The 23913-nt window shown below is 47.6% G+C and overlaps 1 protein-coding gene across 2 annotated transcripts in view; it reads right to left on the bottom strand.

Annotated features, from left to right (window-relative positions):
- KIF13B (kinesin family member 13B) overlaps positions 1-23913 on the bottom strand; it is a 701202-nt gene that overhangs the window by 81669 nt on the left and 595620 nt on the right. For both annotated transcript variants that reach the window (XM_078649880.1, XM_078649879.1), the window contains 2 exons: positions 11028-11105; positions 810-863 (listed from right to left, as the gene is read on the bottom strand). In XM_078649880.1, the coding sequence (XP_078506006.1) occupies positions 810-863; positions 11028-11105 (132 nt within the window). The remainder of the gene's footprint in view (positions 1-809; positions 864-11027; positions 11106-23913) is intronic.

The raw sequence follows: 23913 nt of genomic DNA, 5'->3' as shown, positions 1-23913 counted from the left end.
TCCTCCGAGCTATCTTCCATGGCCCCATAGGCCTCGTCGTCGTCCCCTACCTCTTCGACGACTTCCTCCACGTCTTGGCCTTCGGCGTCCGCTTCATAGTCGGACTCGACGACCACCGATGGGGGTGAAATCTGTAGTTGAACCTGTTGCTCGTCCGCTTCTGCGTCGACGAAGATGTCCACCGGTGCCGGAGCCGAGCGCCGGGCCTCGAGTCGCGCTACGCGCCGAAGCTTGATCATTTTCTTTGAACGAAACCTGGAACAGGCCATACAATTGGCCTCGTCGTGGTCCGGCGACAGGCATTTGTTGCAGACTGGGTGGACATCGATGTGTGGATACTTGGATCCACACACGGGACACTTCTTGAACGGACTCCGTTCCATGCCGTCGAAAGTCTTGCTGCGTCGACTGGGCCTTGATCCCCGAAGAGTCACACGACCCCCCGGATATCCGACTCGATGAGTTGGAAGACGTCGGGCACCGAACCCAAACAATACCGACGGTTAGAAGAAGGCCTTTTGGCCTCGAAAAAGTTTTATATCGATTCCGAACCGGAGTTAACGAAATCACACCCGAACCCAATGGCGGAAAAAAACAATCTAAGGATGGAGTCGATGCCCATGCGCACTGTAGTCCAGGGGAGGAGCCACCTATCTCGTGATACTTTGAAGACTCTTCCAGGACAACAATGTGCAATCATCCGGACCCAACACTAGGCGGCGATCTATGCTATAGATATGAATTCAGCAGCCCACATGCCTCGAACATGTAGTTTTTAATGTTAGTGTCAATCCAGCTCAAATACTTGCCTTGTTGCGGCTGAGGTTATGTTGCGTGGATATATCTTGACGACTCGATGATAACTGAAAACAATGCACACAGAAAGTCACTTTAGGAGTTCATTTAACCTGGGCAAAAACACAGCACAAGGCGACACGGATGCGAATAAAATACCTAACAATTCAGTTCCTTGTGGAACATCACTAGGAATACAGATATCACACCTCCCTTCTCTCTATCTTAAAAATATAGTTCTACCTTATCTGCATTATCGTTTGCTTTATCTGACAAGTGCAACGAAAATTCTTCCAGCGTACTGTAGTTTTCCCAAAAATAATTTAAATCTTAAGTTTTCTTGTAGCTTAAAACATTTTGAAAGGCAGTGCAACCAGTTTTCTGGATTTTACTGAAAAAAGGCTGACACCATAACATATCATCTTGCGGAATAATGTTTGAAAACTGTTCAAAGGGGATGCTACATTGAAATTAAACATCTGTATATCGATTCCTGGGAATGGCTCTCTGAACTAAAGAGGAAATCTGCAATGCTCCACAAGGAGTGCTAGTTAGCTGCTCAAATATAAGCCATAGGGAAAAGACATAAGTGGAGCGGTCTTTTTCTAAAGCACCACACTGTGCGAACCGTGTTGCCCTAGTGCAGTCTATGCATGACCATGGCCCAAAAAAGACTTTAAATTGGATGTTCTTCATGTCTGACTGTCTTTACTAGAGTACAGCCACAAGCAGTCTTGGCTCACTGTGCCCCTGCACCCCTCTAACATGTGGTCCCCAATGCAACTGCTGACCAGACTACTTTATTGCTTACCACATGGATTTTTTTTATGCCTGAGCCAAAGATGTCCTTTGATTACTTCAACATGTCACTCACCGTGACCTGAGAAACTCCAAATAACCCAAATCCACGGTGAATACATGTCAGTCGTGCCAACTATGATCCCATGATATTTATTTATTTTTTATTTAGGAAGTTTTATATAGCGCTAGCCTGACCGGAAGGTATTGGAGCGCTTCACATAATTACAGAACGGTGCACATCGCTTCACTGAAGTCCAGCAGATTACTTCAGTGGGACCCCACCCCACAAAAAAAATCTCTATTATTTCATGCTCTGAATTTGTTTACCTGGAATAGACAGATGGTCTATAAGGTCACCCACGATACCACCTCACTCTGAACACCGCGTACACTCATGTATCCCAACAGAACCTCGAACAAAGACCCGACAACCTCATACACCCACAACACCCTACCCCATAAAAAAAACATTAAACTATAACTAATCTTAAAGCCTACTTCTGCTAAAGGAATGAAATATCAGTTGGCAATAAAGCAGCCATAAATGCCTGCCTTCTCCACTTTATACTCATAAATAATTTGTGACCAGATGTTAATCACACTGCTACTCAAGCAGCCTTGTCCATTGAATATACCACTTTCCCTCACAAACTCCACACTAACCATGACGAAGAGGAGCTGGTCTCAAAATAAAAAACAACCACACTCCTGGATACCACCAGACATCACTTAAGTCCATGCTCACCCACCTCACAAAACATTAGTTTAATTTCAAAGCATATTACTTTCATGACCTTATCCCACACTCTACGTTTATTCTTTTTTTTTTGTGTAAAATTTTTATTTTTCATTATCAGTGAGCAATCACAAACAAAACAGTACAACGAGCGACACCTCTGAGTCAGAGTCTACACATGGACAACGTACTTGTAGGAAAAAGAGTTTCAACGGCAGTGCAGCATAGTTAGTTCAAAGCCGAAGTCCAATCTAGGAGGCCAGCCGGAGCCGAGCCATCGGTCTCGTGCACTAAGGGTTGAGCCCGTTGAAGGGTGCCATGATCGTCGCAGAACAGAAACGAACCTCCCTCCCCTCCCTCCCCCCCTGTGGTGATGACAGCCATTCATTCATACATACACACTACTCTCAATTAAAGTTGAAATAGGTGGAGCGCTCGCACCGAAGAAGGGCAGACCGCCGAGGGCAATCCTCGTGAAAGGAATCGGACCAGAGGGCCCCAGCGAAAGATGAAGTTCTTAAAGTTCCCCAGAAAGATGTCCGCCACTCTCTCCACACTCAAGAGTCTCCACAGCCTCGCGTGCCAGAGGGAAATTGCTGGGGCGGCCGGCTTCTTCCACGCCGCTGCAAGGGTAAGTTTAGCCGCTCCAAGACAGAGCCAGAGAATTTGCTTATCGGCTCTCGTTTGGTGCTCAAGACCTGGGTCCCGAAGCCCAAGCAGGACATGCTCTATTGAGGTGGATATCGGGGTAGCCCAGGATGTCCTTAAGGTGGGACAAGATCTCCTCCCAATAAGGGCGAATGATCGGGCAGTCCCACCAGATATGGCGGAAATCCCCCAAGAACCCGCATCCTCTCCAACAGCGATCGGAAGCAGACGGAAAGATGCGATGCAGCTTGGATGGGCATAAGTACCAGTCCATCATCGTTTTGAGGTGGGCTTCTCGCAGCGCTACCGAGCGGTTATGCGCCGAGACGTCCCGCCAGAGACCTGCCCAATCGGCGTCGGAGATGTCTCTCCCGATCGTTTCCTCCCAGTGTCCCATATAGCGTGGGCGGGGCGATGCCGCCGTAGTGAGCAGCAATTTATAGAGAAAGGAGATGGCCCCCTTCATGGTGGTAGTGCGCAGAAGGAAGGCCTCGAAAGCGGAAGGCGGCCTCGTAGCAGCATCACCCGTCTCCGGGGAGGTAGCCCAGTGGAGGAGTTGGAGATGATGGAACCTTTCAGACGGGGGAACCCCGTAGTCTCTCATGCAATTAGTGAAGGTGAGCGGAGCGGTACCATGGAAGAGGTGAGTAAGTGCTCGACAGCCTTCCTCACACCACAACCGGAAGAGACCCTCCTGCACCGCGGGGGGGAAGGCCGGGTTGAAGTGAATGGGGGTAAAGAGCGACGGGAACGTCGTCCAATGATCATCGCTTGAGACTGTATCCCACACTTTTAGCACCGTGCTGGTAGGGGTACGGATATAGGCATTCCTGGGCCTAGCACTCTTGGGCTTCCAAGCGAGATCCCAAATGGACCGACCGGCGACACTCCTGTCCATATGCAGCCAGTGTTTCTCCGAGAGTTGCTGGGACCATTCCACTATGACTCGCAGTTGCGCCGCTTTATAATACAGGTGCATATCGGGAAGACCCACTCCTCCATCAGACCGCAGTCGGCGCAATGTAAAGAAGGAGAAGCGGGCGTGCCCACCCTGCCAGATGAAGCGGAGCATCAGGGTTTTGAGGCGTTTAAAAAAAGCAAGGTCCAGCGGGATCGGAAGAGCCTGGAAAAGATAGAGGAACTTGGGGAGGAGAACCATCTTAATGGCGTGTATCCTGCCTAGCCAAGAGATTAACTTGGGCTGCCAGCGGGCTAAATCCGCCCGGATGGACGACAGCAGCGGAGGAAAATTCGCCGCAAACAGGCCCTCCACAGTGGGTGTCAAACGGACCCCCAGATACAAGAGGGAGCCGGTCGCCCAGGACAGGGGGGTCAAAGGCCGTACCCGCTCCACCTCAGTTGGAGATAGCGTGAGGTTCAGGATGTACGACTTCCCAAAGTTTACCTTATAGCCGGCTACCACCTCAAAGTCGGACAGGACTTTCTGGACGTGTGGGAGCGAGCGAGCAGGATCTCCTATGGACAGCAGGACATCATCAGCGAAGAGTGAGATTATATGTTGCTCTCCCGTGAAGGGAAGGCCTCGAATCCCCACATGCTGCCGTACCACCAACGCCAGCGGTTCAATGCTAAGCGCAAAAAGCAGAGGGGAGAGAGGACAGCCCTGCCTGGTTCCACGGGAGTGGGAGAAGAAGGGCGACAGATGTCCATTAACGGTTACCCTGGAGCGGGGAGAACTGTAGTTCGCCTGGATCATCGTGATGAATTTATCCGAGAAACCGAAGGCCGCCAGGGTGCTGAACAAAAACCCCCAATCCACGCGATCGAAGGCCTTCTCCGCGTCCAATCCCACTAGCACCGCTGGGATGCGGAATCTATCGGCCTTTTCGATCAAATGGATCACCCGGCGTAAATTATCGTGGGTCTGACGACCCGAGATATAGCCCGACTGGTCCGGGTGGACGAGGACCGGCATCAGCTCCTGGAGTCGCCGTGCAATAATAGACGAATACAATTTCGCGTCGATGTTCAAAAGGGCTATCGGCCGGTAGGAAGAACAGTGAGCGGGATCCTTCCCGGGTTTAGGAATGACCGAGACCACCGCCTCAGCCATAGAGCCAGAGATGTCGCCAGACGCCGCCATCGCATTGAAGAGATCCGTAAGATGGCCACAGATCTCGGTGACGAAAGCCTGATAAAAAAGGGCGGTATATCCGTCAGGTCCCGGTGCTTTGTGAGGTTTCAGGGCCTTGATGGCGTCCAGAATTTCCTCCCGGGAGAAGGGGGCCGTTAAGCGTTCGTTGCGGGCAGCAGAGACTTGAGGCAGCGACAGGTCGGCCAGATATCGCCGTTGCTTATCGGGATCGTGAGCTTCACCTCTATAGAGATCAGCGTAAAAGCGGCCAAACAGGGCAGCCTTTTCCTCGTCACTGTGAAGGGGGTCCCCCGCTCCGTCCCGCATGCCTCCAATGTACTCCCTCTCTCGTTTATCTCGGAGTTGACGGGCTAAATGCCTCCCCACCTTGTTGCTCTGAGCGTAGGAAGCGTGGCGCAGCCGCAGCAGAGTAAATTCCGCTCTATTGTTGTAGTGGGCCCTCAATTTCCCTCGTACCGCAGTTAGAGGTCGGAGGGTGAGCCGAGAGGGGTTCAATTTATGCGCCGCTTCCAGATCGGTCAGTTCAGCCTCCAGTTTCTCACGTTCTGCTCTCCGCAATTTGTTAAGATTGGCGTTGAGGGCGAGGCACGTGCCTCTCAAGGAAGCCTTACAGGCGTCCCAGGTCGTGAAAATGGAGGTGTCCGAGACCGGGTTCAGCGCCCAGAAGTCGCGAATAGCCGTTCGTATCGCTTTGTAAGAAGTGTCATCTCTGAGTAAGGCAGCAGGGAAATACCATTTGCGTAATCCGTCGCCTTTCGCCGACCAGCGCAACCTAAGGACCAGTAAGCTGTGATCTGAGACAGAGAGAGGGAAGATGTTGGAGTCGCGGACATCGCCCCGAAGAGCTTGGCTTAAAAAAACGTGATCGAGCCTGGAGTAAGAGCGATGGACAGCAGAAAAGAAAGTGTAGTCTCGGGAGAGGGGATGTAGTGCGCGCCAACCATCAATCAGCCCCATTTCACTCATCTTACACTGCGTGGCGGAGGAGAACGTGCCGGCATCGGCCCTAAGGGTGCCTGAGGTATCCAAGGTTTTATCCCATACCATATTAAAGTCACCAAGAAGAACCAGATGACCCTCCACAAAGTTCTCAATTTTCTGTAGCAGTCCCTGGAGAAAACTATTCTGCCCCGAGTTGGGAGCATACACCACCACAAAAGTACAAAGCCTCTCATACAGCAACCCCTTGACGAGAAACCATCGGCCCTCTCTGTCACTCTGCATCTCTAGTGGTTGGAAGTGAAGGGCCGCTCGAAATAGAAGGGCCACCCCCCTATGCTTTGTGGAAGCCGAGGACCTATAGATAAGCGGGAAGTGCCTATGTTTAAGGCGGAGCTCATCCTTACGCGCCAAGTGGGTTTCCTGCAGACCCACCACATCAAGCTGATGGTCTATCAAGTATTTCCATATTTTCTGGCGTTTCTGTGGCGAGTTCAAGCCCTTCACGTTCCAAGTAGCAATATTAAGGGACATAGAGGCAAGGGAAAGTCATCCGCTCTGAAGTCGAGACCCCCATCCGCCTCCCCGAACCAGGCAGCACGTCAGTCCCACTCCCCCCCACCCTACACCTAACAGCGACCCACACACCCACAGCAGCACGCATACCCATCCATGCAATTCTGTCATCACCACCCCAACGAACAACCCCCCCAAACTCCCCAACCCCCATCCCTCCGTCCCCCCGCCCGCCACACTTCCGAGCCTCCAGAATGCAACAGTCCCCCCCCCCACAGTACCCCGCCATGTCTCACCCACCCCTCCCTGTCCCAACCCACAAACAAACAAGAACAGAGAATTGGTACTTAGCAGTCCCATCGGGAACCAGTACGAAGTGGTCCTCTCGGGCCGGGGCGTGGAATCCAGTGCAGGATCCCACAGGCCACGGTCCGGGGTGTCTTCTCCAAAAGTACACTGAAACCCACAGTACCTGGTAGCAAGCGCCCCTCCGGCACTAGCCCGCAGGCGGCTCAAGGATCAAGCAGCACCAGAGCTTTGCTGGGATGATGCCAAAGTCACAGAGGCCACCGAAGCCACTGCATCCCCTCTTTCTTGCAGGCGAGCCGCAGGGTCAGGCCGCCCATGATCAGAGGCCGGGCCTACTCTCTGCCACGAAGATGAACGTCTGCGCCGTCGTTGCTGTGATCTGCCAGACCCCTGTGAAGGAGTCTCATCGTCCAGTCCCAACAGTTCTTTAGCCGCCTCGAGAGATCGAATCTGTGCAAGTCTGTTCTCCCAACGGAAGATGATGCAGAAGGGATGACCCCACGAGTAGGAGATGTTGCGGTCACGGAGGAAGGTGGTCACCGGGCGGAATTCCCTCCGTTTCTGAAGGGTCGTCGCTGCTAAGTCCTGGTACAGCTGCGGGGGATGCTCCCTGAATTGCAAGGGCGAGAGAGTCCGCGCCTTCCGTAAGATCCGCTCCTTCAGCTGGAAATCGTGCACACAGGCCAGGATGTCCGGAGGCGGCCCTCCTCCCCGTCTAGGGAGACCGACCCTGTGCACTCTGTCCATTTGGATTTCCTGAACAGCAGCGTCATCCAGAACGTGCAAGAAAAGAGCTTGGACATAGCCCCGCAGATCACCCGCTTCTCCGTCCCAGGGTACCGCCCGAATGCGGATGTTGTTCCGGCGGGAACGGTTTTCCAGATCCTCCGTATGGGCCTGAAGATCCAAGTTCTGCTCCGTGAGCCTAATTATGTCCTGCTGCAGCTGATGGATGTCGTTTGCCCCGTTCAGGTCATGGTCTTCCAGCGTGGCCACCCTCTCCCAGAGGTCATTCACGTCCCTCCGCACCTCCCGGAGGTCCGACGCAAGTTGGGCGCGAAGTTCAGAGATGTCTTCCTTGATGGAGGCAAAGAGCTCCGTCATAAAGGCTTTGGTCGCAGGGGCCTCATCGCCCGAGTTCCTGGGCGAGGCGCTTGGTCCAGGGGACCGTGGTTGCTGCGAAGACTTTGCTGCGCCATCCTTTCCGGCCTTCCCCTTGCGCAGCGAGGAGGACATCGCGAATCCTCCGGGGAGGGTAGCCGTCACCCCTCCGGTATTCACAGGGGCGCCTCAGCACCTGCTCCAGGGAATCAGGACGTGTAACGGCCTCCTCCCAGTCGGGGCTCCGCAAAAAGCAGGTCCCAGTCTGTAGTCCAGGCGCCTGCCACTAGCACTCCGCCACAGGGGGTAGCGACGTCGATGATGCCGCTAGGGTCCCAGGGGCACGGCTCCCTAGTTCCCGGTCCCGGCCTCTGTTCGGCCCCACCACGGCCAGCCGTCGCCTCAGGCCTCTCTGCTCCCCACTCAGGCCGCGGAGTGCACTAGCCGGGCCCCCAACGGAGGGCTCCTCCACGACCTCTCAGTACATCAGAGGCCCAGGCGTGGCACAAACAGGGGGGCACCGGGTCCCCCCCGAAGGCTCCTTCCAGGCAGTCAAATCGCAGGAGGCCTGCTCTCAGGAAGGCGTTCCAGCCTTCCACACTCTTCAGGGACGGGGCCGGTGAGAGATAGCGCCGCTGCCGGGGCCCCCAGTGCCGCTGGTCCCTCACCACGGACTTCCCGCTCCGCCTGCTGTGCTCCTCAACCTTACGTGCAGAGCCGCTCCTCAAAGGCACTGGGGGCAGCGCAAGTCCCACAGGCCGGGCCACTCTCTATGCCGCAGCTGCCCACCACGATCCCGTCTGTCCCCAGTTGAGCCCAGGGTCCGCTCCCGCCAAGTGCCTCGGACTCGGGAGCACGAATCACCAGTAGCGGGTACTCCGGGGCCCTCCACTAGGCCCTTTCTGCTCGTAGGCGATAACCGATGCCCCCACTCCAATGCAGGGCACCCGTAGGAGCGGGTGCAGAGGGGGGAGGTCGCGGCCGGGCCGCCGCTCAGTCCGTTGCAGCGTGGCCGGGGGGGAGGGGGGAGGAAGCAGCGAGGGCGCCGCACTCACCCGGGCCAGCCGGTCCTCCCTAGCGTCGCTCCCCTCCAAGCTTCGTCTTCGGTGGGGTGAGGGGGAGAAGCGCTGCGGGTCAAGGGCTGAGCGCCTGTCTCCGTGGCGTCTCCGGCAGTGCTAGCGTCTCGCACCCCGGGTCGCGGACCGGAAGTCCGGAGCTCCTTCCTACACGAGGTCGGGGATTGCTGGGCCACAGGCCGCCGTCGTCGCAAAGTCCGCCTCTGGTCTGCCACGGCCACAGCCGAGACTCCGGGCCGGACCTTTCAGTGCCAGGGATCACAGCAGTCCTAAGCGGGTGAAAAGCCGGCCGCCTCAGGTGCTATTACAAAGCGTAGCTGGGCTCAGCGCCGGAGGGACACGAGAAAGCTTCTTACTTCTTCGCCATCTTGGCCACGCCCCCTCTATGTTTATTCTTAACGTCTCACCATAATCCCTAAATACAGTCTACCTCCCCCATCACCACACCCAATCAAATCACTCTGCAGTGACTACTTTCTACTCTCTAACATTTGTACTATGCTCTTCACATTTATCATAGCTGTCCTTTCCCTCCTACACCGCAACCTTCACTCTACTACTAATGTCAATCTTGCCTTCTTCACTATAATCACACCATCAAAACTTATCCATGAACCTAGGATGGACTGGATTGAGGCCCAGAGTAATTACCAGTGGCTGAAATTAAAGCACTCAAGCCATCACTTCTTTTTGTTTTCCTCAGTCCATCCTGGGCACCATTAGGTATGTTCAACTTACATTTCATCCAGCAACTTGCAGTCACCTCATGAATTCTCTCCAGTCTAACCTCCCTTAAGCATCATTCTTGAATCAGTGGTCATTACGCACAATGCTTTAAAACTGCAGTGATGCAAAACCACTGCTCATTGAACGCCTCCATCTGTCGGCCAGTATTTCTCTAATTTTGATACGGCTGGTGTGTAACCATTCCAAAAATCATCTCTCCAATAATAATCGGTTTGCCCGCTTTCATCTAGGTTCAGGATGCTCCCATATCAGATACAGCAACCACTTTTAATCATGGTTTAAACGTAAGCTTCTATGCCCATCATAATTTCTCCACCAATGGTAATTGCTTGATCTATTGTCTACTTTCTCTACTTGCCTCACAAACGTCACAATCCTGTCTTCCATTCTAGTATCACTGAATGCCTGAGTGTTATGCAGAAATGGACAGTCCTGTGGTTGCTTAATATCAACTCTGCTAAACCTGAGTTCAAGACTTAAAGGCAAATACCAAGCCTGCCCGAACTCCATAAGTGAGACTCTGATGATACACTCCATCTCATAGACATCCACAAATTGTAATCTCCTCCATACCGCAAAATCACCCTGCATTATTAATAGTTAGGTTTTTCAATCTCCCAGGACTACATTGGAGCTCAATTCCTCAAGAGCATACAATCAAATAAAACCATCAAGCTGTTATATTGGCCCCAAGTTAATGCTACAAGTCTGTTTCATGATTTCTGAATAGTAAGTAATACTGATACAAAATTGCTCTAGTTACTGTAGCACAATATTGCACAATATGGCTGAGAAGGCAACCAGAACGTGTGGAAAGGAGTCTGGAGACTGATATCGGCATTTGCTCACGGTAACAAGACTGATAAAATTGGACTTTGACTGCACAGCAACACCATCCACATTCCCAATCACTCTTCATGTCTAAACTTTTGAAACACTAAAAAACATTCATTGCTCTGTATTAAGAATATTGGAAAGAGGATTCAAAATGTTGAAGACTGAAAGTTTGCTTAATCTTTTCAATCAACATAAATTACTTTTCACAATGACAGCACAGTCACTGTCTTACAAGTATTGTCAACCAGAGTGCAATTGATCTAGTAATAAATCCTAGAACTCAAACGTAAACCGTGCACAGGTCGGCTTGCATAAGGAGTTTAAGGAGTTAGCAAAAAAATTACCCCGAAACCTACTGAACAAGAAGAGTACATAAAAATATAGTGCCAGTACGGGGAACACTTACCCGATGTACATTAGGAGAGCTGAGGCTCCTACGGTTTAGCTTTCCTTTTCCTGTTAATTGCTCCTTCACAGCTACCTCCTGTTAAACATCAGAAAAACAGATGAAACCTACAGGAAGCCGCACTGTTACAAGTACACAGTGAGAGACAAGGACATTTCCATACAATGCGGTATTACTACTATCTATCTATCTATCTTCTGCCAGCGGCAAACTTTAACAGTATGTGTGGAGCGTACTAAAGTCCTAGACGTCCACGCGTTTTATGGCATTCTGCCAGAATATGGACTACAAAATATCGAGGGCCAAAATATTAAGGACCGAACATAGCGGGATAGTAATGGTATGTAGGTAGGTATAGGTTTATTATACTTAAATAGGCATGTATGTACGTTGAGTTTATATATCTTCAGGGTATGTAGATGGGGATATGCACTTACCTACATAATATTTTGACCAGCAATATTTAGACCTTGATATTTTGGTTCCCCAATAAATTTGTCCTCGAATTTCGGACATACGTTGGTCAGATGACCACAGTCATTAGGTTTTTCCCCCCATTAAGAACAGAAAGACGGTTCTCATAACCGTGCTTCATATAAACAAAAGTGAGCTGCAGCACCAGCATAATAATTACATTTATACGGTCAGGCAGTCTGAAAAACATTATTAAAAAGTCAAGTGCATCTTCTCATGATTTCATTGATCATTAATGGGACGGTGGTCTCCAAACCTGGTATCAACATACACCTAGTACGGAACAGCATATCAGTGCAAAATCTTCTTTACATAATTGACATGAATAAATGCCTTGGAACTGACAGACTGAGGGTGTGTTGGCAGACTCTTTTGAATAAACAATTTCATGCATAATACCCATATTAACAAGCTCCTTGGAGACATGATCAACAGTGCAGTTTTGAACATCCACACAAAATTCAGATGTTCTCCTGAAAAGTGATGCCCTCTCCCCGTAGCAATGCCCCAGAAAGTAAGCATTGGGAAGCACACTGGGTATGTAGGACACTGTACAAGTAATATGATGTTGGGTTAAAAAAAGAACATGGCTTAGCAGTCAGAGTAGTTACAAGGCCATTTTAATGTAAGTTTATATTGAGCACTTGAGAGTTTTTGCCCGACTAAAAGATAGGCAGACTAATACCTAAAGACACTGCTAAAAAGATGTATACAATAGCTTCCCTAAATAGAATGGTGTTAAGATGACTGGAAGTTTATCAGGGAAGCAGACACAAAGGCCTATTGAATCCATCTTGCTTCTCTGCACATCAGAGGGATGGCTTTTGAACCTACTAATGGAAAAGTTTACTGTACTGGCTGAACAGTGTGACAGGAATAACACTGTAGTAGTCGTACTTGTGCAGTTGCTGGATGGCTCTATTTAGGGTCAAGGTGGACTGACTTGTCCTATAATTTAGACAATACCACGGTTACGGACTATGATAAGTCATGTGATTCTTCCTAACACCATACTGAATCCATGGTTGGAATTTGAATTCCTGTGGAAGACTCTGGTGGGACCATGTTCAATGCCACGCTGCAAAGAACTGGGAAAAAAACAGCTTCCCAAACTATTGGAGTGAAAAGTCACAGGGAAAGCCAGTCAATTGTGTTAGCCGAAGATTCATACTAATCATGATCAAGCGTGTCAGAAGTACGTTTGGTCAGCAGAGGAGCTACATGGAAGATGGAGAGACACTGAGGCACCAATGATATGGGGGGAGATGTCAAGGGTATCATGCAAATGACATTCACTACATATATTTTACGTATATCCGGCAAAAGCACAAGTCTTTGTTTCAAGTTTAGTGAACAACGGACAAAGAAGCATTCGGCATGTAGTTACTCCACCTCATGAATACCCTGGTGACTTTGCGAGGTCTTGGCGTGTATCAATGCGCACACCGCCCTCTGTGATTCCAATACGGGATTTCCTATACTGTTACATGTCTCAACAAGACCTAAAGCCAGAAAGTGCATTAAATGGAAATAGATTTGTGTCTGTAAGTAGCGTCAGCTTGTAGTTGTTCGAAGGCGATCAGCCCTTCAGAATCAAACATGTGACCAATAGATCTGCAGCCAGTCGTATGCCAGGCAGCACAAGCTGTAGGGTGAAAGCCCGGGGTAAAGTCCAAGTTTCCCTAGACAGATGTCAACAGTGAGGGGAACATGGTCAAGTTCTTCTGAGTGGGGACTTGGTTCCAAACCCCAAGGAAGGAACTGCAAATAGGTGAGGAATACAGCCCCCTCCGTCCCCCATGCCCTTTGCTTCTTTCATAACGAGGGTAGTTTACAGATGTTCTCCTGCTATTGCTGTGTCCATAAAGCCCCAATGTGTTTCACACTCTTTATGCTCCACTCCACTTAGAAGCAAAGTTGGGCTGCCTGGTAATAGTGCAGGAGGCTAGGGGCTCTCAGACGTCCTTCTCTGGCAGGGCAGTGGATCTGCACGCAATTCATACATGGCCTGCAGCCCTCCCAGAAAAAGCGGTTGATTTTGGTCTAGCTGGAATAAAGCATGCCCACTACGGGCATCAGACGAAGGACCTGGAACAGGAAAAAACACGTCTGTAGCATGGTCATTTTCAGAGCTGCCACCCTCTTTCGGCATGAGAGGCAGTAGTGCTTCCACTGAGATAGGTGCAGACCTGCTGGGATAAGGATGGGTAGTTGATGGAAACTGTATTGTATATGGTGTGAGCTCCTGCACATCAAGGTACGACCCTGAGGAGTCTGCCCATGCTAATGCATATCGGGAGACTAGTTGTTCCTGTACAGGAGATGTGACCGAGAGGTTGAGGGCCCGCGATTACTGAAGGCTGATGCGAAAGCCTGATGCCCTGCCAAAATTTGCCAGCTCATCCAGAAAGGCCGGCATCCAAATAGAGGCTGATGGTGTGCTTTTCCTCCCAGAATTGCACTCAAGTAATACACAGGTCGTCCCAAACCCTCTCCGCTATGGATTCATTATAAAGGCAAATAACGAGGGTGAAAGCGGGCAGCCCAGATTCCTTCTACTACAACTGGGAAAGGGATCGAAAGCACTCCATTAACCAATACTGCTGCTCAAGGCTTGCCATAATTGCTAAGAATTCAGGCACGAAATCTGTTCCCAACGCTAAAATGGGTCAGCATCTAGATATGGCCAATGTACTAGATCAACCGCTTTTTCAGCGTCTATGGCTAAAAGTATTACTTCCCACCAAGAATGTTTGGCTTTATTCACCAGATGGAGGATTCACTTTGTGTTATCTCCATGCCGACGGTGCGGGATAAAACCTGGATTGATCAGGATCCAACAGACCTGGCATGAGAGGTGATAGCCGTGCTGCCAAAGTGCTGGTAAAAAGTTCTGCATCCACGTCTATAAGTGAAATGGGCCGATGCAAGCCACAGAGCCCTATGTCTTTCCCAGGTTTGGAATTTACTTAGATGGAGGCCTCAAGCGTGGGAGAGTGCTTGTATCTGCCAGCAAGTTAAAACATCTGGTGAGGATAGGGGCTGGTGCCTGGCAGAATGTTTGATTTAAAAAGAAGCTCCGGGGTTTTAAGAAGTTTCTGCTGTGCAATGGCCGAATGACTTAATTTATGAGAATGGGCTGGACAAACGAGGCGGCCTGTTGGGGTATCAGCTGGGGTGTGAGAACGACCTGCAGGTAAGCCCACAAGTCTGTCAGCTGTAGGTCCTGCGCCTTGAACAGGGGCGTATAGAAATCCCTAAAGGTGGACGCCATTGCAATATTATCTATAACTTCAATGCCATCCGGCCGACGGAGAGTGTTCACCCTCCCAGCCTGGCTCCTCCTACTTAGGAGTGTTGTAAGTAGAACAGAGCATATTCTGCCCTGTCTGAGTCTACACTACATAGCTGCACCCTCACAGTTTCCAGCTGCCAACAGATCCTCAGGGCCCCTACCTTTTTATGGATAGTTTCAAACTCACGTAACCTCCACCCATCTTTTCCTTGCACATCTCATTTTCAGCTGTGGAGATGGCAATGAACTCACCCCAGATTACTGTATCCAGCAACTCCCATAAGGTGGCTATGGAAGTGCTACCAGTATTGTTAACTGCCAGGAAGTCAGTAATTGTCTGTGTGATTTTGTGGACTGTGTCAGCGCGATGAAGCAAGCTTTCCTGCACCCATCAGGGGTGGGGTTAGCTCGGCATGTTCGGTCCACCTGAGTGTAAGGATCAAGGGGGCTAGGTTCAATTTCCAATTATGTGATCTGCGTTTGCCCAGAAAGTAGTCAATATAAGCACATGTTTTGTGGACATGGGTGTAAAAAGTATAGTCCCTGTTATGTGGACGGGCCACCTGCCACAATTCGCTTAGTCCAAACTCCTGAAGCCAGCCAGTCCCCTCGCTTGGGAGTGATCCAGATTGGCCAAAGCGCATCCTTGACCTATTGAGGCCATTACTCATCACCAGGTTGAGGTCTAACCCTATCAAGACTGTCCGGTCTGGGGATTCCAGTATGTCCGTTAGGGATTGCTTTAAGAATTGCTCCGGATTATCATTAGGAGCATATATGGAGGCAATGGTTAAGGCCAGGCCTCCTACTTAGACATGATATGCTAACAGTTGCTCTCGCAGTTTGCACCCAATCGTCCCCTTGAAGGAGCGGGAGAATAATATGGCTGGCCCACCATTCTCTGTAGGTTTGGAGGAGAAATACTTGTACGGGGGTTGTCGTGATTTCAGACTGTGCCAGTCACATGGAGCCAAGTGTATCACTTGTAGTAGACAAACATCCACTCTATTATGTTCTATAGAATGCAGGGCTGCCATTCATTTGACTGGGCTGTTAAGCCCTTACATGCGGAGGGTAATTATCTTCAAGTCATCATGGGAGAGGGTATAATAGGGCTAAAACTCTGGTGTATGCTTGAGTAGTAGTGTGGATGACATATGGCGTGAGCGTTGTATGCAACTAGTAGTTTGGTGGTGTGGGGGCCACCTCTGCCAGATCTCCCCTAACCTCCCGGAGGTCCTGTGCAAGTTTCTTTCACCGCTGGATATCCTTGTGTAGGGAAGCAAAGACCGCCACCATAAATGACCTTGTTAGTGGGGCTTTCTCTTCGTTCCCCTCCGCTGTGGGCACAGATTGCTTAGATTGGTGGGCTTCCTCGTCCAGGGCCCCCACCGAGAGTGTTAGTATGCCTTTTAGCAGGGGCTCCTTCTTACTCCATTTGGGGCTCAAACTGCAGGTGTACCCCTGATGCTGGTCCTTAGAATCCAAAGCCTCCAAACCTCAAACACCATGTTCCGGATGCTCCTTGTGGGTGCAAGTAATAATTCTTGGGACCGTCTTTGTTGGTAAGTCAATCCAAAGCAGTGGGGCCCGGCAAGCGGTCTGGTCTCACTACTGACTGAACCATCCGTACCGGGCTGTGCAGGGTCTCGGAAGCAGGGGTTTCCTTCCTAGCCCCTGGAGGGGGAAGGAAAGCGGTTTCCATTTGCTTTGTCAGCCAAGCGACCAAGCAGGGCGATTGCGCAGTGACTCGGCTAGGGCACATGTTAGACCTGTCATCCTTAGGGTGGTCTTTCCATAACTTATTGCCTTTTGACCCCCTTTTTTTGCTGCATATTTTTGTTGGCCTTAGGACTCCAAGTGCTTTACCACTGCCATTCAGTGCTAAAGCATGTGTGCTCTTCCTTAACATGCTAGTACTTGGTCTATACCTTGTTAGCTTATTTTGAATTACCTGCAAGTCCCTTGTACAGTGGTGTAATATACTTAGGGCTTGTACTTCAAATGCTACTGGTGGGCGTGCAGAACGGATTTGGATTGTGCCACCCACATAAGGATACTTTCAAACCGGTCTCAGGCCTTCCAATGCAGGACCTTAATGCACAAATCACGGTCATTTCACTTGACATTTAAATATTCTTGCCAAGGCCTGTGCTTCTCTCTTGAACGACAGCCAAGGCACCCCCACGATAGTCCCCAAGGGTAGGGTGATTTGTAGGTGAAAGATAGAACGGAGATCCAATTGTGTAAATTCCATGGTAGGGACTACCACTTTATTTCATCATCGGTACTGTGGGGCTTGCTCCTCTCATAAGGTAACATGGGGGATTCATTGACATTCCTTTCAGCTGTAGACACATGGTGTTTAGAATCAATGGATTGGTAATGACAAATTCTCTCCGAGGTGAGAGTGGATTTGACATGTTATGTTGGGATGGAAGGGTAATTTAAACACTAAGGGGTTTTATTTGTTTGTTTTTGCTTGTGCAGGGTGTGAGATATTGGATACATGGGTCATGTTCATTTTTGTTGAACACGGCGCGCTGCCTTGTGGTATGTTGGCTTTGTACAAATTTTTTCATGATTCGTAGCTGGGATGGGTCACGGGGGTAGAGTTTTTGAACTTGATTGATTAATTAGGGACATGTGGTTGTGCATCTAGGAACAACGGTTAAAAAGCCAGTTGATCTCACACTCTTGTGTAGACGCTGTTGTGAAGTACGAAGAGATGAAGCTGCTGTTTGTAGCTCTTTAAGGTAAAGAACTTTTCTTAGGGGAGACTGAGATACTTGGCATCTATAGGAACCTTGAGGGGAGCACTTTTCACACAACGGGAGTTGTCGATAGGTATGGAGTGGGTACTAGGAGAATGGGTGTAGCAGGAGGGTTTCTTCTTATTTTAGTATGATGCACGTAGAGTATTGTGTTTGAGAGTGGTTGTTAGCAACATTTAGAGTGTAAGAGGTTGGGAGACACTGCAGTGTTGGGGGTTTATGGGTGTGGACGTTCAAGTTCTTTGTGCTATATAATTGTAATGTTTTTGAATGGATCTAATTTACACAGATTGTACATTTAGCAGTGGGCTGAGCTGTTTCTCTTGCTTTGTCTTAGTGACCCCTGACGAAGAGCCACAGTGCTCGAAATGCATTGGGTGGACTTATACGAGCTTACTGTGATGAACTATTCATTTGGACCTGATGCTATAGAAGGTCTGGATGGGCACTTCATATTCACCTGAAATTACGGAATAAAGAATCATGGTAGTACTACGCTGTCTCCGCAGTGATTTTTCAACGTGAAGCATTGATAAAGAAGCTCATGGACAAATAGTGGTGTACTTTAGACTAAAATTGGTAAAAAATAGTATTGAGTGGTTTATTGTAAAGGACAATTTCCTTTATTCTGCAGTGTGACAGATTGGTGCGGAAGTCACGTGCCACTTGGGACTACTTTGGGGAAGTGGGCATTTCTATGCTCATGGCTCTCTGTGTGCCTGTCAGTCTTTCTTCAATCCACATCTGGGTGCTGGGGGGACAGCTACATTTGTGCATTCCCGGGAGACAGCCATAAACAAAGGGCACTCAAGGGAAACTGCAAACCTCTGGCTCTGAGGGGCCTGGCTGGGCAGGATAAGGGAGGTTGGAATTGCCACCTGCATTTTAAGGGACAGCGTCCTGGCCCCGCTAAAGATATTGATCAAACCTCCCAGTGCAGTATGACAGACAGGACGGAATTTAGAGGGGGCCTTGGGGGACTACTGGACCAGAAAGAAACTTTGCTGGAGTACAGGCTGACGGGCTGGAAGGATTGCCACTCTGCTGGGATTGACTGCTGCTAGGAACTATTGTACTGCTTTGCTCAGCTGCCCTACTGCCGGCTGACATCTGCCCATCCAAAAGAACCAACCAGGGTGACTCCAAGGGCGTGTTGGCTTGCCCCCTGCTCTTCTATGAGGTCTCAGGCAAATCAAAGACATCATCTCCTTTGGGAAGATGCATCGGCGTGTTCATTCCTTATACTACAGTGAGGAGCGGGCGCTCAACCAACCTGCGCACATGCTCCCTACATCAGCGTGTGCATTTGTTCACAGAGAGGAACTCAACCGACTTGCCCTCCGGCTCCGCGAATCAGCGTGTGCATTTGGTTGGAGATCACAACAAGGAGCGGGTTCTCAACAGGCATGCGCTGCCTGCACCTGCTTGACCGTCTCTTCACTTATGGCGAGGGAGGTGGGTGCTCAGAAGGCTGGCACTCCTGCCTCCTGCATGAACGGGTGTCTTTGCCATAGGACAGCAAGGAGGGGGCGCTCAGAAGACTCGCCCTCCAGCACCCTGCCCACACGTATGGCCTGCCCTCAATCTGTACTGTAACCCCTGGCAGAACGGTCCTCGCAGCTGTCTCACAACTGCTTTCAGGTCCCTACGGACCCCGGAGTCCCCATATAACAAGCCTTACAATGACTATAATTGGGGACAAGTTCATTGCTGTTCTATCTGGGTTTAAACATTACCGAATATCACATAAAGGGAGCCAATTGATTTTAGCCTCTGTTGTTCCGTGTAGACTTAAGCATTACAGTCCAACACATAAAATGAGCCCAATTGATTTTATCACTGTGGCTTTTAAACTGATTCATTTGAGATGAATATTTTGTGATTTATTGGATTTTTATCGCATTGGTCTTATTGATTTGATATAAAAATCTACTATTTTCCTTATGTGTAGAGTTTTAGTAGCGTGACAAAGATTTACTGTGTGTGTTGCACAAACAATTTACACATTGCCTCTTAGACTAAGACTACCTGCTATGCGCCAAGCTACCAAAGGGTGAGCACAGGTTATCCCTGGTGTGTATCTGACTTGCCCTGACCAGTGAGTTCTGCTTGGCTTAGGAGCCTACCATAGCCAACTGAAAGCAACTCTCTGTTATGTGGTGGGGCTGAAAGTCTGCCTACACTATGTGCCCACCCTGCAGTTGACCATAAGAAGTCGTATTCAGGTGATGACGCAGCTTCAGTCTCCTCCAGTCGCAGGCCTGCGCCATCTTGGATGGCTCAGCTTCTGGTCGCAGCCGGAGAAGAATTTGTGGGGTTTCGCTGAGCAGTGAACTGGACCCTCCCTGTACCAGCAGCCTCTCACCGGTGTACTGGTCTCTTGGACGACTCCTTTGTGTTCCAGGCTCAGCAGTACAGTCTTCTAGCAGCAGTAGGTCAGCGTAGGAGTGGAGAAACATGTCCTATGCATGTGCCATCTTAATCACACCCCTCTACCCTTTTGATTTAAAGGTGAAGGCAGATCCGATTTGAGTGGCAATCATTTCACTCCGCAACTACAGTGTGTCCTTAAATTTGCACCCCTAAAATCAATAGTATTTCATAGGAATGTAATCCTGCATTTAGTGACTCAACTTGATTTCTTTTCATATCTGCTTGATGTTTGAGCTACTGTGTTTCTTATTCACACACCCACATTTTCAAATGTGGAAACCATTCCACTCTATGGTATTATTTTTAATTTGAGGCTTTTTTTGCAAGACTGCACATGGAACCATCTATAACTATCGTGATTAGTATTTTCTCACAATCAATGGTATATTAAAATACCCAAATTAATGTTTAACAATTTCAGAGCTGCCGGAGACAAAGGATAAAAAACATAAAACTAAACGTACAATGTTTTAGTGCTCAACTCTATACAATAAAAATGACACCACAGTTGAAAATAAATCCTATTAAAGTAGTTAATTCCCACTAAAAGTGTTTTCGAAAAATAAAATATAGAATTTTCTTTCTGGAAAAAACTTTTTCTGTTTCTCTTAGAGTACGGATATTTCACTTTTGCTAAACTGGACAATGGCATATTGCAATGTAGAATAAGTTGTTCAGTTAAGACCATAAGAAATTGCAAAGGACATTGCTCCAGAGTCAATGCCAAGGCATTTGTTTAACCTTCTCGATACACTCAATATAGTTGTATAATGGATCACACTAACAAAAGTCATGTTGAAAATAAAACCACACTTAGTGAATTATTCACGCAAGCTTTGCTGGAGTTTATCAGAATATACGTGAAAGAACTAATTTCTAAGATGAAGTTTGTTGCACAAGAATTTAGGATGCACTTTGAATAATTGAACAATGCTATATATTGCACTTTGCTAATCTGAGATGCCACATGCTTGCATTCAGCTCAAATAATGTAACACACTTGGCAGCGGAGAGGGTCACCTACAAGGCCAGAGGGTGTCCCAAGAAGTTTACTAGAGTATGGGGGAAATGGAGACTATATCATGGATTGGATGAGGGACTGTGAAAGGATGGGGGAAGGTCACTCTGTCATCCCGGTTACACGCGGGGAGTTCCCTGACTAATGTGTGTAATATAGAGACAGGTGGGGCATTATATTATCATTGTGTAGGATTACTGGTGGGACTTTGGGGACGGTGGGTGGAGGGAGGAGGGTGGATGGGGGGCAGGGTATGGAGAACGGATTCATGTGACATGCTTGTTATGTTTATGCACGTTGGAAAAAAGCAAATAAAAATATTTAAAAGAAAATAAATAATGTAACATTCTGCAAAATATTTTACTCCAGTTATACTACATATTCCTAAAAGAAGAACTGCCGGAATAGTTCCTCCTTGGCACGGACAGTCGTCCTGTAAAGTCACAGAATCTGGGCCACATATAATCCAGGAGAAGGTCATGTGTTTAATGGTATGGAATCACAGGTCATTCATTGGAACCACTCAACAATAAATAATCAGTATTTACAATAAAAGATGAGTTTTGAACCTCTCTTGGGAGGAGTCAGGGCTTTGATCCAGATGAGAATTAGTGGTGCTACGCATTAAAAAGCAAACCTGTCTCATAGGAGTGCATAGAGACTGACTCGTTGAGAAGCATCGGTTGGGTCCTTGATAGTCATATGTTGAAATTGGGTCACAGTGGCACAGTGGTTTATGCTATGGCTTTTTTTGCAGAAGAGGAGCTCATTCTGATAAACTTTGCCCACATTTCTACATTGATGCTATGTATTCCATTAAGAAATGCACCTCTCTGTGAGGCAATCTGCTACCTTTCTACAAAATTACAATCAATAAAATTATGTTTAATTGACAGATGATGCCAATTGATAAATTTCAGACAAAAACAGCCAATCTGTTTTGTTAGTTTTAGACCTTCAAGAAGGTAAATTAATCTCATAGGAAGCTGGTGTTTTTGCATTTGGATCGTTCAAGAGTGCCATCTTTCTTAGCTCTAGTACAGGGACTGATTTCAGGAAACGCCTCAAAATAGATCAATTGCTTTACAAATATTATTACAAATGTTCTAGTTTTAAAGGAGATTGTCACCTACCCTAAATTAGCATGTTCACTTTGCTACTGGTAACTTGGGTATAGTATAGTGCTTGGAAATAAAAAATATTTTACTATTTCGTAGCCCTTTCTGAAACAAGTGTATTTTATATATTTATTATGACCAACTGACATTTTATGAACAAAGTCACATTTTTTAAACTGATTTATTATATCTGAATTTCTAGTAGACATTTATAAGAGGACTTCCCATGACATTGTAAAAGTGGTGTAACGGAGACTATGAACCACGATTAGGTTCCAACTTGTAACCACTTTTAAATTACAGACAAGTGAGGTCACGGAGTTCCCACTGGGATGACAATGATAATGCTAAAGATCATACACTTGCAGGCAGATTTGGTACTTTAATACTTTTTAATCTACCCGAACAAATACAGCACAACATATTTTAAGATATTTACATTGCAGGAAGACAAAGTCTAAGAGCATGTAAACTGCTCAGGCAACTTAAATATAACTGTTCTTTAATAATAAATATGCATTTGAAAATGTGTAAATACTTAAGAGAATTCCAATTTTTAGGCTTTTGGATAATATCCAGAATAAGCTGTGGAGCTATATTCAGAAAGATATAAACATGCTTAGATCAAGCAGCAACATAGGACTCTCTAGAAGAACTTCTGAGACAAGAAGGTGAAAATCAATCACATTCAGTAATTGTATCCTTCAATATTAATTACAATTTTATGGTACATCAACTTTTAAAAATACTGATTCGGTACAAAGAACGATAGTCACAATTTTGATTACTATGATTAGAATCAAAATCCACTTTTATTTTCTTTGAACTGAAAATTATATTTCAATTGCGCAACATCTTTTAAAGATAATCAAGCACAATTATTAAAAAAGTCTCCAATCAAAGGAAACCGTAAAACTAATATAATTAGATTATTTCAATGCTGGTAAATTATCCAGCAAGGTGATAAATATTTAAACATGTGATGGTTTAAATAAAGAAAATCACTATCCACTCTATAATCATAATGGATAAGTTACTTCACAGTGTTTGCCTTAAAATCAGTTGCAAGTAAATCTTGTTTAACTTTTTCTTCATTTTGATTGATCCCATACTGAGTAGAGAAGATGTATCCCAAACTTATGAGAGAAGATTATTTCTTCAAAGACAGTGGTACAGCAAGAGCACAATATGTCATGAACAGCAGAGAAGAGTAAAGTTTCAAATCAGTGGCCAGAACATATTTCATTAGGTTTCAAATTATATATTTAAATCAGTCAAAAGTTAATATTAAAGTGCCAAAACTGGCATCAGATTGCATCCTGGCTTCACAGCACCAGAAAGTGCAAAATATGGAGCAGGTTTCATAGTTTGTTTTTCTCTGTAACGACTGGCCACGCATTCTAATCCAGAAGAACCTGTTCTTTTTCTTGAGGAATTCGCTCCAATTGACTAAACTCAGGTCCTGCAAGAGAGATACATTTCCTTTTCAGAGTCTTCCACGAACGTACACCATGAAGGCACTTGTTGGTTGGGGTTGAGGTGATCAGCTTAGGAGGAGCAGATACCCTACGATGCATTGTTCCAGTTAAAATGTATGAATAAGGACTTGACATCTTTGGTATACTGTAGGCTCTGCATCTGCCTATCTGATTGTTCTTCCTGAGTAGGGGAAGGCATGGTTTTCTTTGTTCCAAAGTGTAGAGGCACCTATGGAGCCTTCCTAGAGGACTAATCGCCTATAGGAAAAGAAGAAAAATGTTAATCAAGTTTTTTT

This window comes from Lissotriton helveticus, chromosome 6 (genome assembly GCF_964261635.1).
Source record: "Lissotriton helveticus chromosome 6, aLisHel1.1, whole genome shotgun sequence".
NCBI classification, from domain to species: domain Eukaryota; kingdom Metazoa; phylum Chordata; class Amphibia; order Caudata; family Salamandridae; genus Lissotriton; species Lissotriton helveticus.
This window is presented reverse-complemented; position numbering and strand designations above follow the sequence as displayed.